This window comes from Lutzomyia longipalpis, chromosome 3 (assembly GCF_024334085.1).
Source record: "Lutzomyia longipalpis isolate SR_M1_2022 chromosome 3, ASM2433408v1".
NCBI classification, from domain to species: Eukaryota; Metazoa; Arthropoda; class Insecta; order Diptera; family Psychodidae; genus Lutzomyia; species Lutzomyia longipalpis.
This window is the reverse complement of record NC_074709.1, coordinates 25,961,677-25,977,143: the sequence shown is the minus strand read 5'-3', so window position 1 is coordinate 25,977,143 and position 15,467 is coordinate 25,961,677. Positions and strand designations below refer to the sequence as shown.

At 35.8% G+C, this 15,467-nt stretch overlaps 3 protein-coding genes across 4 annotated transcripts in view; 1 reads left to right on the top strand and 2 right to left on the bottom strand.

Annotated features, from left to right (window-relative positions):
* Window positions 1-7,142, bottom strand: part of LOC129793022 (circadian locomoter output cycles protein kaput) — a 69,848-nt gene extending 62,706 nt beyond the window's left edge. The window contains exon 1 of the mRNA XM_055832548.1: window positions 7,128-7,142. The gene's annotated coding sequence lies outside the window, so the exon portion shown is untranslated. The remainder of the gene's footprint in view (window positions 1-7,127) is intronic.
* Window positions 1-15,467, bottom strand: part of LOC129793021 (LON peptidase N-terminal domain and RING finger protein 3) — a 77,512-nt gene that overhangs the window by 36,546 nt on the left and 25,499 nt on the right. The gene's annotated exons all lie outside the window — the stretch shown is intronic.
* Window positions 927-2,817, top strand: LOC129793033 (uncharacterized). Its single transcript, XM_055832565.1, has 2 exons — window positions 927-1,042; window positions 1,114-2,817. Exon 2 carries the CDS (start codon window positions 1,124-1,126, stop codon window positions 2,411-2,413), a length of 1,290 nt encoding a protein of 429 aa, XP_055688540.1. The 5' UTR covers window positions 927-1,042; window positions 1,114-1,123; the 3' UTR covers window positions 2,414-2,817.

Here is a 15,467-nt window from a genome sequence, read left to right as displayed (position 1 = left end):
GTTTTTTAGAAATAAAATTAGCATGAAAACTACAAGGAAATGACAGAAATTAAATTCATAAAGCAAATAAAATTTTTAATAATAGTTTTAACCCCAGTTTTACAGTGTAAAATATAAGTTTGGCATTTTTGACAACGCAATGATCCCTAAAGATCCTTCGAAGTTGTCGATGAGATCGCACAATTCTTCTGTCCTTCACACGATTTTTTTTTCGATATACAAAATCGATACTATCGACTAAGAAGAAATTTTATTTTTTTTTAACACTTAGAGGACCCAACTTTTAGCACAACGTGAAGGACAAAATATGGTCTTCAGTACCATCTAAGAACGAATAACACAGTCAATTATCTTCCAGAGAAAAGATTTTTCTCTGGATTTTCTTACTACGCAAGAATTCTCTACACATAGATGCTAAATTCATCAAGATAAGTCCAACAGATTTTATTCTGAGACGATTTTAAAATTCAAACATGGTAGAAAGTACCAGTTTAATCCTTCAAGTGTAAAGCAAATTAATTTTTTTAACTCATTAGAAAATCGAAAGAAAATATAAGAAATTTTGTTTTATTTTCTGACGTTAAGGATTTGTTTTTTAAGGCTTCTGGTGTTCGTCAGAGGAAATTCTCGCTCACCCAAGAAAAAGCAGCAATTAAAACCAAAGCTTTCGACCCTAATAAAATAATGAAATAAAATAAAAGAAAATTATCAAAATAATGTTTTTGGGAACATTTTCATGCATTGTGATTTTAATCGTTGCACTACAAACATGGAAACTATCGATAGATCGCACAATCGATATGCGATCCTTTTATTCCTTCCCCGGGAGGTCTCTTCTACTGCCCTTCTAAAACGTCAAAGATAAAATAGGATCACGCCGTTCCACTTAATTCTTTTTTCTTCCCAAATTAATATCTTTTTAATTCTTTTTATTACTTACGTTAACCTAGTAGCTTGTGAGTGATTTTATTATCTTGAATTTATTATTCCAAATTGAAATTTAAAGTTTTTTTCGAAAAAAAAAGTTAAAGCGTCACACGCGGTAAGTTTGATTAGTTTTTCTCGGAAATTTTCCTTGAGATTTAATTTTGATCCTTAATCCATTTTATTCAGAATTTTTATCATGGAAAGTTCATCTAAGCCACCTTTTCGCCGACGAGAGCAAAAGGTTGTGTGGGAATGTCCTGCGCATGAGACTAAAACAATCCTGAATACTTTAAACAATGACTGCCTGTTTCGCATTATGTCCTACCTCAATCTTCGCGAATTATTAATTGCGGAGGAAGTCTGCATGAGATTTAAGATTGTTGCTGAAATGGTATATCGAACAACCCATACTTTCAATTCTTATAAATTAGCCTGGTGTATTCCTCGTATAACTATGAACATGCCAAGAGTAGAGGCATTAAAAATCATGTCTAGAGTGGGTCCTTATATAAATACACTCACGATATTCCCGGATTGTTATTCACGGGTCAAGAATGGGTGCTTTATTATTCCCTTAATTGCCCAATGCAGAAGATTGGAAACTATCACATTGAGAAACTTCAGTTATTTCATCAATCATACCATTAAGGAACTATCTCGGTATCTGAAACGGATGAAAATCAAATCATTGGACATCCACAAAATCAATGACGAACAGTTAATAACTCTGACGGAAAATATGGAATCGTTGGAGGAATTAAGTTTAGCGTGCAATGAGATCGATGGTGAATGTCTTATTAAGATGCAACCCCAAAATGTACGAAACATCTACCTATCCTCTTGCTCATACTTGGAACCAGTCCCCTTCAAAAAATTCTGCAGGAAAACCCGTCAATTGGAAAAGCTGATTATCAACGATTGTAATAAACTTGATGATTCCTGCCTCCATGAAATTCCAAAATATCTGAAAAACTTGAAAACCCTAATAATAAGCAATACCTACAGAAATTGCTCAGCAGATGACTATTTAGTCTTGGCAGACTTACCGGAATTGACGAATTTTGCAATATGTTTTTCTCCATCTTCTAAACATACAAACAACGTTGGAAAACTCCTTTTGGAGTTATCTACTCAGGAACGTATAAAACATTTAAATCTTGAACGTTGCACTTTTACAAATGACATTAAATATGCACTTGGGCAGTTTAAGCACCTCCATTCCTTGAGATTGTACGATTGTAAGAACTGCTCTGATATACTGCAGAGTCTATCATGCACGGAAACGATTCAGTTTTTAGATACAAAACAAACAGATATCACACTGGAGGAGGCGAAGTTGTTTAAGAAAAAATGCAAGAACCTTAGAAGCATGGTTGGAGGTGTTATAAATTTTAGGAGACCTTCCCTTATAGACAACGGTGAAAGGTTCCATTACGGCTGTGAATGTTTCTTGGGGAAAATTCGGAAAAGCAGCCAGAAAAACTAAGCACCACATTCTTCTGTTCACTAGCCATGGACAACCATTGCATTGACTGATCTAACCATAAAAGCTGCTGGAATTTATGTTTTTTTTTTCTCCAGGGGGATGCCCAACCCCGAGAAATCAGTACTTTTAGTGAGGCAGCAGGTTCTTCCGATCAAAATAAGGGATCAGTTTGCACAATTCCACTTGCAATCGAAAGTACATTTAATTAGCTCTCGGTTGATCCCTTCTCATCATCGAAATAACATTATTAATATAAAAAAAAGTTAAAGTGTTTCTCGGGAATCGGTCGAGATTGAGCGAGATTCGAGAATTCCTCATACATTTTGTTCAACAAAAAGTGACTTTTCTTCACTGATAATGAGGTTAAACTATCCCCTTGTTTTTCTCTATAATAAATGCATAAAAAATAACGCAAGATTGTTTTATTAATTTTTATATTCTTGATTTTGAAATTGATTATAAATAAAATTTTATTGCTTTTCTCTAATCTTTTATTCACTGATTTCTTTTCCAAGAAACTGACAAAAATCTATTCTTTGCTGTATAAGTTTTGAAAATTATATGCAAAGTCCAAGTAAAATGAACCTAACTCGGTACAAAATAAATCTGTTCTTAAAAAAATCAAATATATGACGTTTCGAAGGCTTTATCCCCTCTTCATCAGGTAAGTGAAATCTACGGGAAAAATTCGCCGAAAAACTTTTTTAAAAAAATCTAAAATTAATCACAATCAACCCAAATAAATTTTCCGTTCACCTTTAAAGCATAATCAAGCACCTAAATTGATTCATTTAATCGTTTCGGCCCATCCCTTGTTTTGTATTTAAAATTTAATTAGACTCCTGGCAAACACTTGTCGTTAATATTAAAATTAGGTGTCTAATTTCACGACGATAGCTCCCGCGTAAAGCACCGTATTCTCGGCCCGTGAAATTGCTTTCTTTGGGTGATTATTTCTCACACGGTGGGTATTGTTGTATTAAAATAAATACAACCGCCTTTAATGCACGTTTTGTACTCTTAGCATCTCATTTGTGTATGAATTATGGGCTTACATAAAGCCACTGTGTTGTTGCGAAAATTCCGGCACACGATGGGACCATCGAGACTGTTCTTGGGCTGTTTTTGGGTTAATTTTTGGGTGGACTTTTAGGCTATTTTTTGGGATTATTTTTACTGAAGGGAAAACCTTAATCAGAAAAGCTCTCTTATAGGGCGAAGGGAAAAGCCTCAATGTGTCTTAGTAAGCTCACATGAGGGCTCCATAATGTGTGAGTGTGTGTGTGTGTGTGAATGAATTAAATGGTGGGATGATTGGGAATTACTCAATTTTTGCAAAGAAAAATTTGTCGGCAATTGGCCATATAATACCTTGTCGTAATATGCTTCTTATGATCTTTTGCCTCACATAAGCGACTCATTGTTACTCATGTAACGTCGTATTTAACTTTTAGCTTGGAATATACTCAAATACACCATAATTATAATATGTTACTCAAAAGTGTTTTATAACTCTCCGTGTTGGCTGCTGCTCTCCGTTGCCAAGATAAAGCTTCTCAATACGCGGTTTTTTCTTCATTCTCCCTCCTGCCTCACCAACCATTGACTTTATTATTTTGTTAGCGTAAATCTCTCGCTCTCTCGCGATCACATAATGTGTGTGTACAGCAGTGGCCCCAACATTAAAAGCTGGTGCGCGCATTTTCGATCTCAATATTTCGCTATATGTACCTAACATACATATGTATGTATGAAAAACGAGTCATTTGGATGTGCGATGACTTTTTCTCCGGCTCACTGGGGTCCCTTCCCAGCGCGCAGCCGAGTATGATTATCAAAATGTGCTCAATTGGATAATTGCCACCGATTTAGTGTTGAACTCAATTTTTCATACAGAACCCGCACACATATGGGGAGTCTGTGGGGACCCATTTTGTGGGTCAGTGAACCTCCACAACATTTGGCCGGAGAACCAGTTGAATCAATTTAATCTATTTTTAGCTTCATCTCTCTTCTCTCTCAATCCCCCCACACAACAGGGGGCAGAGCATATCCAGTAGACACCACAATCACAGATCAAGTGGAGCTTTCTGCGGCTGACACAACGCTCCCACAACCCCCCTTTAACGCAATGTGAAAGCTCTCATGGCCACATCGAGGGCTTTCATCTTCAATGTAATCAAAAATTTAAAGAACCCACCACAGTAAATCGATTCAAACATTATTAGGGTTTGTTTGAATAGCACAGGAAGGGGTGATTGAACTGTGTGTAGTTTTATCGATTAATAATTATATAAAAATGTGAGAAAATAATTTTAAATTAAGCACAATTGGTTTGTAAAAAGAAAGCTTATGAAGAACTCAAGGTATGAAAATTTTCCTGATTTTCTTTAACATTTCGGAGATTTTGATTCCTTCATCAGGTATAGTTTAAAAATATTTTTGAATTATTTGCAAAAAATCGTTTTCTTAATTTACATTAATAAAACTAAAATATTAAAATTATTATTTATTTATTTATTTATGGGAAAAGATTCGTTTCTTTTAAACCCGCATCCCCTATTGACGCCCCCGGAGGTAGAAAAATACTCCTACAAAAACATTCTGCAAAGTTTCTGTCAAGAAGTTATTAATTAAAATTATTTTATTATTCAAAAGTTTAATAAAAAAATATTTATATTAGATAAAAGATTTGTTTAGTACTTTAATTTTTTTAAGCTGTGTTTATCCGCGGAATCTTTGTTTTTTGCAAATCATTCAAATATTGGAAAACAATCTAAATATTTTCATTTAGATAAATATCCCATAGTTCAAATAATTCTTCGGCTTGAATTAATAGAATTTTTTGGGCTTGAATTTAGTACTTTTTAGGCAAAAATTTAGTACTTTTTCTGTTTAAATTTTGTATTTTTTCGGTTAAAATTCAGCATTTCTTAAACTTTAATTTAGTACTCTTTATACTTTTGCTCCTTAATCTAAGCTGTTAAGGACTGCAGATCAAATGAATGTTTTCGACACGAAGTCAATTTTTTTTTAGCTTTAATTTAGTTCTTTTATATTTTGGCTTCAATTTAGAACTTTTTGTGCTATATTTTAGTACCTTTCAGGCTCTCACTCCTCAATCTAAGCCTGTTCCACAAATAATCAACCAAGTTTCATCAACATTCGCCAATATTCAAAATATTCATTTATAATAAATTAAATTATTCTGCAAATTACTTCCTCAAATATTTAAAATAAATTAAATATTACTAAAAGTTTAACATTCTGAGCTTTTCCCTCACATCCCTATCCTTGATAAATCCAATCACAATACTCCAGAGTAGAAGGGAGCTTTATACGTGAGCTTTAGATAATGCTAAGAGACATTTTCAATGGGGGAGTTCACAAAACTTCTCCATATGAGAACAAAGAATTCCTTCGCACGAAGCACCTTCAGCTGAATCAACCCGAATTACTTTCTATGCGCATAATGTTTTACAAAACACAGCATGTTCTGCAGCATAATCCGTTAAATTTTCCATTCGATCGATTGAAAGTTCTTGGGGAAGGGAGGGAGGGATGTCATGTGGAGGGTGGTGGATCCAATGATTTGAGAGTTTGCTTGAAGGATTCAAGGGTGGATTTTCTCAATTTCTGACACTAAATCGCTTAGTTGCGACAAAGAGGGTATCAGTGGAATTCTCGGGAGTGACACTCCAATTTGACAAAGGGGTTGGGGGGGGGGGAGACGGTGGATTGGATGAGGGAAAATAATAAGCGAAAAAGCTCATGTGGGTGCTGAAAAAGCACCATTGGATGCACTTTGGGTGGTATTTCGTGTCACTTTTAGGGTTAATGTGGGGGGATGGTAAGGTGAGAGAAGCGTGGAAATTTATAGTTTGTGGTTTGACTTGCCAAGGGGGTGTGTGTGGAGTAATAAAAATGCCACAGTGTGGGTGGTGCAGTTTTTTTCCAAACCAACCAAGCCACACAACCCCTTAAGCTCCAGCGGGATCAAAGTCAGGGCGAAGTGGCAAATGGGTGGAATTTACACCACATACACACAATTCTCTGTACACAGCCCCCACTTAGTTGGCAACAGTACTGGTGATAAATGATTGTGCCATAAGTTGGCACCCCCACACCCCCCGCAATGGAACTAAATATTCCCCAAAGGTGAGTCAACTATGTGATTAAAAAATTTTTCTTTCTCTTCACTTTCGTAACGTCGTTCTGGAGCTTTTGCCTCATCCACCCTCGTGTGAAATGGTTTAAAAAAAAGTAGATATAAAAGCAAAATATATAGCACCTCGGATGGGGTTTAAAAAGCGCACAAGGATCCCGAGGAAATGGAGATTGTATCATCCCATCCCATAAATTCACCCCCAAAAAATGCTAGAGGCACAATAGAGGGCATTTATGCTAAAAGAAGATTTGCCTCTGTTGTTCGCCTTCTCTTTTTTTTAACGTCCCACCCACGTGCCCCCAAAACCACCCCCACCTCAGCACTGCAGCCCTGGAGTATTCATAAACAAGGTACAAGGGTATAGTCCTGTGTAGACGTGAATGGGCGCACGTGGAGAAAATTCTAATTTGCTCACGAACATCCCCCGAAAATCACTCCATCAAACCAACATCATAATTTCTCACCAATTTTTCCTCACCGATAAAATTTTCACGTTTCTCTCTTTTATAGTGGTGTGTCTGCTGCAGGGGTTGGTTTTCACAATACCTTTTTGTAAAATTTCAACTGGTTTGAGAAGACAAAGGAAAATCACAGAGATTTGCACTGAATGTACAGAGGGGGGCGATTAAAGTGTCAAAGAAAATGGAAAATATTTTCATAAACTGAATAAACTTTAACATTTTCAAATAAATGCCATGAGAATATTCGTAAAAGCACATCCAAAGGGAGAAAATTGCTATGCTATGTGTGTGGGAGTCTTTGATGTAGTTTAGTGTTTCTCTGTGTTGTGAAAATTAAATTATAAAATTAAATTTATGGTGAATTTTCATAGAAAGGATTTTCTTTGTCTGATGAAGGGAAGAAACACACTCGAAATTTCATTAAGAATTTACAACAAAAGTTTTCTTCGAAGCTTTCTTTAGTCCCTTTAGTTTCGCATCGTGAAACATCTAAAAATAAACTTATAACGTTAGAAAAGCAGTATCAAACATTAATAATGAAAACGTTAAACTTTAAAATGGATACATCAATCGTAAGAACAGAAACGAAAGGAATATCTTTTGAGCTTTTCCTGTTTCTTTATTTTAATTTTCCTCTCAATTTTCCACCAATATTTTATGATTTGTCCATGTTTTTTTTCTCAATCTGTGCTCATTTTATTATCCAGTTATTTTTTTATCATTGTTTTTAAGTAGATTTCATCTCATTTAATTTTCTTTGTGAATAAATGATTCAAAGAAAATTCACTCTGAAACCCGTCAAAGCTCTTTCAATGAGCTTCCAAAGAAATTATGTAAACTGGATGCTTTTAATAAATTTTTCCCTTTGATTGTTTGAAAAAAACTTTCGCTTCGGGAAATCTTTTGCATTTTTCCACGAAATTTCAACTGAATTAAAAATGAAAATTCTCCTGCTTTTGTACTCGGTGATACGTTCTTTTCTGCAGCCCAAAACAACCTTCCAAATGTGAAATTTATTTATTCTTCTGATCAGAGACTTTCCTTTGAAGAATTCCTTGTCATTTTGCTGATTTAATTCAATGCTTTTGCTGAATTTTGAATGAATCTCTGAGAATTTTTTGTGCCGAAGAAAAGATATTTTTTCTTCTCATTCCAATAAATTTTCTTTTTCTTTTCCAAGTGAACTTTGTCACAAAGTGCGTGGGGGCGCACACCACGCAATAATATTCCACCCACAATTGCCCTTGATTGTACATTCAGGCATGCCAACAGATGGGAAATCATCAACATCTTATACCAAAGAATAATAAGAGGTTGCTTGTTGATAAACATCATGTTGCGAAGGTTTCTTATCAAAATAAAATTAAAGAGAAATCCTTTTCTTCATTGAAAGTTTCTTACGCTCTGCCGAGAATATCCCACCACGCGACACTTGAAGGGATTTTTTCCTTGGTGATCCAACCGTATTGCTCAAGTTTTCTTGTTCATTCCTGGAATTATCCTTTTGCAATATAATTCCATTTGGATTGCATAAGAAAAGTTTCCTCCTCGTGGTTGTGTAAAAGCTCCTCAAAAGGAAAGTTTTATGTTGTATGTTTTGCGAATAAGCGGGGGTTGTTTTGTTAAATCATCCGACGGTAACTTTTCTTTCCTATTTTTCCTTAAAGATACAGAGGGTGGAAGGGGAGGGAGGAGGGAAAACACCTTGTTCTATCAATAGATTCCTTCCATGTCGATCTCTTTGAATTGTGAACAACAATAAGTTGAGGGCAAATGGAAATAGATACATATTCATCTTTTCTTCATTGAACAAAAGGAGTTTATTCACTTTTGTGTGTATCTGATTTCTCGTATTGTGATGTGATTTAAAGATTTGTATTTGATTTTCCACGCAAATATGAAAAATTTTGTGGAAAAGAAGAATTTATCTAAATTATTAAAAAAAATAAATCAATTAAAAGTCATGCCCATATCTCAACTAACTTTCCCTTTTAAACGCTTAATGCATATGCATCTTTGCTTCAACTGTTTATCATATTTATGTGGAGATGACGAATTAAGTGAAGAAACATTAAAGACGTTACAAATGAATTAGTGTGTGTGTGTATGACTGGGAAACTGAATTAGTGTAAGTGTGACGAGGACCAAGCAGAAGTTAGTAGGCGACAAGCGTTCATCATAAAAAGAACAAAATTTTTGGTGAGTGAATTTTCTTACTAAAAAATCCTACTCTCTATATTTATTTTCCTTAATTTACAGTTTTATTTGGGAAATGTTTTCATCAATAATGATTGTAATTTCTTACTGAAGATATTTTTGGAAGCTTTGAAGCATATGTTTGATGCATTAAAATTGAAGAAAATCTTTCTTTTATTTTTTGTCAAACTTTCCCACTTTGTTTTCCAACTGATCTCAATGGAAAAGATTGACTTTCTTGGGCATTTTTCGAAAGTTTTCTTCAACATCTGCAATTTTTCGTTGACACAGACAAGAATGAATAGACTCCTTTTCTCCAGAAGGCGCTTCGGGGATTTTTATGAAACACAGAAGATTATATCTGAGATGTGGGAGATGTTTTTGAAAGGCAATCCCCACCCCATTTGGGTGGTTGGGAAATTTTCAGCTGAATGAAAAGCTAAGGGGTGGAGGAAAATGCGAAGGAGTGGTTGGGACGTCATCTGGTTGTGCCATTATTTCCTCCCTGAGGATACAAAAGGCGACCATGTACGCAATTGAATGGACAACTAATCGATATGTGTAACTCCAAAGTGAGAGAAGCTTCCCTCATTATGTGGCACACGGCTCACTAAAAATACCACCCCCTCTCCCCCTCTCCCGCGCCGACGTGTCCCTTTTGGGGTGGTGAACTTTCAATGCGACACAGTGAGGTGGATCCAATGTACATATTTGCCTTTGGGGTACCTCATCTCTATTTTCACAAGAGAAAACATACAGAGTACACAATGGCCCCAAATTTTCTTCCAAATACGGAAAATTCCTCTCTGGGCCTTTCATTTATGGGGTTTGGGTGTGTGGAAGCTTTCAGGTTTTTACTAATTAGACCACACTGCGAAAGCTCTTTAGCTGCTTTCAACATCATTTTCCTTCTGACTTCCACTTGAATAAATCACTTCATTCGCCATTGAGCTTTTCCCGCTTTTCCACTCCCCCACCCCTTCTCGTGACCATCCCCCAAAAAGGCACACACACACATTATTTGCTGAGATGGGAAGATAATCCGTAAGGAAAAGTTTTTGAGGACGCGCAAGCAACTTTTCTCACAGAAATCTCAACGCAAATCAACCCTTAAAGTCTGTTTGACCATCTGTTGGACTCACCCTCCCCTCTCACACCTCCACAAGCCTATGCACACAGTTTATATAATTCCCCACGGAGAATTTCCATGCGGAAATGCATTTAATTCCGTGAAAATGCTCCACCAAATTATCCCCGCGGGAAAGGGAAATGTTGTGCCATCTACAAACTCGTAAAATGTTGCATTTTGGTACTTTCTCGCAGCAAATTCTCTCATTCCGTTCAAACGCTTGTTCTAATCACGATGCGAAACTTCTAAACTAAACAACTTGCAAGTTTTCCAAGCATACAGGTCACGCTCTCAAATTTCCCGCGCATAACTTCCCAAACACAAAGGCATTGTTTGGTGTGAATATTGTTAATAATTTTCCGTGGTACAGTGATAAAATGAAGATAACTCTGCAGTCAGCGTCTGAAATGGTGAAAAATACATCACCCACACCCCCATGCAATGAGCTTTTGCACAGCGTCAACGCAGCTCTCGCGGGTTGTTTACCAAAACAATCTATTTTTAAAATTAATCTATACACTATATAGATTTATGATAAAAGCAAGAACGAGCTCATGCTGCGATATTTCATACAAGCCATTAACACAGTTTTTCTTTGCTTCTCTCGGGGAATTTTTATTTTTACAAAAGTTTTGCATTATTTTGTCATGGGTGGAATGGGGATGCACGGGGGGAGGGTATGTTTGCGACTTTGCAAGTTTATGTGGTGTGTGGTTTTTTTTCTATTTAGAATTTTATGAGCGTTCTTGTAAATTCAATGAAAAATGCAGAGGAATTTTTGATGCTTAAAGAAAGTCGTGAGAATCTTATGAAATTCACAAGAACAAGGGAGAAAGAGTTTGAAAATGAGGTGTACGTTATTATTTAAATTTTACTATAACGACTATTTTATAGAAAATTTTCCGAGCTAAGTTTGTCTTAAACGATTTTTCTCTATCTCAAAGGAAAAATGAATATTTAGCTAATTTTTCAAACCTTTCCACTTAAAACTTTTTGCCTTTACTTTGGGGTAAGTAGGGGAACGTGGCCCAATTCGGACCTCCAAAGGTCCATGCAGAATGAGAAAAAAATGATATAAAATAAAAAACAATTTTCCTAAATTTAGTACCATTTAAAAGCTCATTTAATGCTCTTTTAACTCCCATAAATTTCTACATTTCAATTTTTATCAATTTTAAATAATATCGGATTGAAAAAGGCCTTAAAGACCCGAATTGGGCCACGTTCCCCTATTAATTTCTAAATTAAACGTACACCACTCTCCCTGAGAAGTTTCTCCTTGGAAAATTAACTTCTTGTGAGGAAGAATTTTCCATAATTTCTCTATTTTCATGAGTGGTTTTTTCTTCTTACTGAAGACCGAAGAAAAATGCCTGCATAATAGATGAGCTGAGCTTTCCATTCTCCTCGAAAGCTCCTTCTTACACACAACAAACTTTTCCACCATCTTGGAGAGTTTTAGAAATTAGCAGCAAGTGCTGCAGTTGAACAAAAAAAGCTCCGCATCACCCTCTGGGGGATGGAGTTTTTTTTGTGTGATGCTGCGCGTTTATTTACTACATTCGCAGCGATGTTGAAAAATTAATAGAGAGTGAAATTTTTTGAAGGGGAAAAAGGAACAAATGGGAGCATGTTGGGGTAAATTGGGCGAAAATTTCATGTTTTAATTCATTCTTTGTCATATTTTTTCACACACCATTTAACACTTTTTCACAGAATGCCCACATACTTTTTTTTTCCTCTACGCAGTGTGGGTTTTTTGTCACACCCCCAACAATAGGAAAAAATGCGACAATTTATTCACGAAGCATCATAGAATTTTTCCTCCATAGAGCTTCGATATTTTTACTATGTACATAATACGTGGGTGGGAGGGTGAAAGTTGTGTAAAAGCTCAGTGTGTGGGGCTTTTGCGTTGCAAGAATGATACGAGAATAGAGCAGGGTGGGAGGGGGATCTATACAATAAATAGAAAAGTGCTTGTTTGGAATGTTAAAGGTCCATAAGAAATCTCCATATCGCTCACATTGATGCCCATGAAATGGTTATATTTCTTTTCTTTTTCATTGAGAAATTTTCCCGTGAAAGCATGCCAGAGTGGGGTTTGTGGAAAAGCTCCCACATAGAGCGGCTTTAGTGGTTGCGAGCCATTCTTTAGCCATTGCTGCGTAGAGCTGTGGCGGAGAGGCCACAATCGAAATGACTTTCGCGGTTTCGGCGGTCGTTTGATTACGAAACACACAGAGTGTATATGGCGGAAAGCACCAGCACGACCTTCAGACACAAAATGAGATCATTAACTCTTGTTTGGCGCGTATTTTCCGTCATTTTTAAAAGCACCAACGACAATGTAGATGATACAGTGCGCGAGAATCGCTGAATTAATACCTATTTTTAGTTTATTTTTTTTCCTTGTTCTCACAGCTAAATTAATTAGCGAGAACTTGCGGGCTGGATGGAAAAAAAAATGCTAAACATTCCAAGAAATTCTCCTTAGAATTCTAATGAAGCTCCAGCGGAAATAAAACTCTTGCTGCAATTGCTTAAAAATTCAAAATGTGTCTCACAAAACCACCCTGTCAAAGTTCACAACCCCCCGAAAAAAAATTCATTCCCTCACAGCAAACAAATCCTCACAGGGCCTCATAAAAAAGAAGGGAAGGACGAGGGAATCCCATGAACTTTCTGCGAGGAGGGTGTCAGTGGGAAAATATTTGCGTCGTGTCAAAGTTCACGAGACTTTTTAATGGCAGCGCGACCAATTAAATATTTTGAATGAGAGTTGTCGGGAATTCACTCAGAAATGCAGACATGGATGCTTTTTAATTAAAACCCATGTGTTTTCACAACAAAACTTTTGCCAATGTGTGGTGTGATAAGATAACGACATGCCCACCATAAAATTTTCTCCTCCCATTGACGCCTGTGTTGAATTGCAAACAATCCGCGATGTTCTCTGTGACAAATTGGGAGCATTTTTTGCCCCATGTCTCGTCAATGAAATTATTCAATTAGAAACAGAATGTGTGTAGCAGAGCTTTCAGGCTGTGAAGCTTTCCTGCACAGAATATTTTATACATATAGCATTTGAGGGGTGAATATTTTCCTTTCAATCCCCATGGGAATGAATTATGGTGACAGGATAAATCAGGGGGCGTGTAAACCGCAATCAATTGAGTTTGCCTTTATCATTGGATACGATGCGTATGGCTCGAGTGCCATCAACTTGCCACGAGGGATTGTCTGCAAATAATATTTTTCCATTGACTTTTGGGCGGTTATTTAGTACATAAAATGGGAAATTTTGATAGAATAATAATCTATTTATGACGGATAATTGAGGAAATTCATTATTTCTGCATCAAATACGCAGAAAGGGGCAATTGAAATGATACTTAATTATTACTTTTATTTGGTTTTATTACACTCGCAATTCGGAATTTGCCAGTCAAAGAGGAATATTGGAAATTAATGAGCTTTTTGGGAAGATTTAATTTGAATGCAAAATAATCGTATTTTATGGGAAATATTCGGAAATTAAAATATTTGGTGGAAAAAAATGTATTTGAATAGAGAAAAAAAAAAGTTTTCGAATTATATAAATTCTTTGAATGGGTATAATATTTGTTGGGTCCAAATGAAAAGATCCAAACTTAAATTTAACTAGAAGTTAATGATTACACATTATTCACAAAAAGAGAAGCATAAATTAGATAGGAAAATTGCTTCAAATGACATAAAAATCAGTTGAAAATTGTAAAAGTTTAATAAAATTGCATAATAAAAGCACCGAAAGCTCGTCAAAAACATAAAAAATCCTTTTTCCTAAGAAATTGTAAAAAAAAATGTTTAAGATGTGATTTTATCGTACAAATTGAAACGAAAATGCGAGTAATGTGCACAGATTTTAAAAATTTAAATTCAAAATCTCTTTTAAATATTTATTTCTTGATTTTCGTATATAATTTTTGTTATTTATTTTAGGTTTATTAAAGTTTTTTTTAGTCAAAGATATAAATTATCTGGAAATTATCCTTAAAACTGCTAAATATTCAGGTTGGATAAAAATCTAAAGATTTTTCCTAATGATTCAAAATTCAAATTCAAATTCATTTATTCATTCCATTACCTAAATTACAATCAAATTCTATTTGTTTTACAATTATTGGTATTGGAAGATATACACAGCACCGAAGTCCGTTGACTTGTTTGGTGCTGGAAATTGCAGAATACAGATGTCGTCATTATCAGTGATGGCATCCGCGTAGATCACTCCTCCAGTCGATCAGATCCTCCCCCTTCTGGGGACAGTTAGCGTAGACACAACAGATCGGCATTAGCCAGCACAGACACATCGGGAAGCAGCTCCTTATTCCCAGACAGATGTCACCGAGGGGGTGCAGAAGGTAGCCGTTAGACCACAGAATTTTTCGCCAATTATGGCTCAATCAGACTCCAGAACTTTCAGAAAGGCACAGTTGCCTCAAAATTGGGAAGGATAAATTTTTGTAGAAGAGATAGGAAAGAAGGAAAGAAGGAAACACGGGCCAGAACGGCAAGCCGCAGCGGGAATCGAACCCGCAACCTCGGCCGGGAATGGCGTGGTGTTGTGTTTTAACTCACTACACCACCGAGGCATCTAGATTTTAGATGAATTTAGATGAATTTTCACACTTTTTCATTTTTTCTTTATGAGTTAAAATCTGAAACTTTATGAGAAAGTTCAGTTCTTCTTACATTAAGCTAGAACTTTATGATCCTAGTTGCTCTCTTTGCTCATTTTCTCTCTCCCAGAGCTTTTAATTCTAAATTATTTCACCAAGGAGCGGAGTAAAGTTAACCAGAAGCACCAGCTGGTGTAATACTTTTCCTCTAAAATTCCTTAAATACTCATAAACTATATGTCCTCTAAAATTTCCTCCTTATCACATTTCCACCCCAACAAATTCAAAATCATCCAACAGAAAAGATTTATGAATAAACAGAAACTTGCGTCCATTTACAACTGATAAAGTCACCAACTAGACACATTAAGAAATTTAATGATTTAGCACAAAAATCCTCCCTCCATCCATGGAGAAATTCATCAAGTTCTTTTTT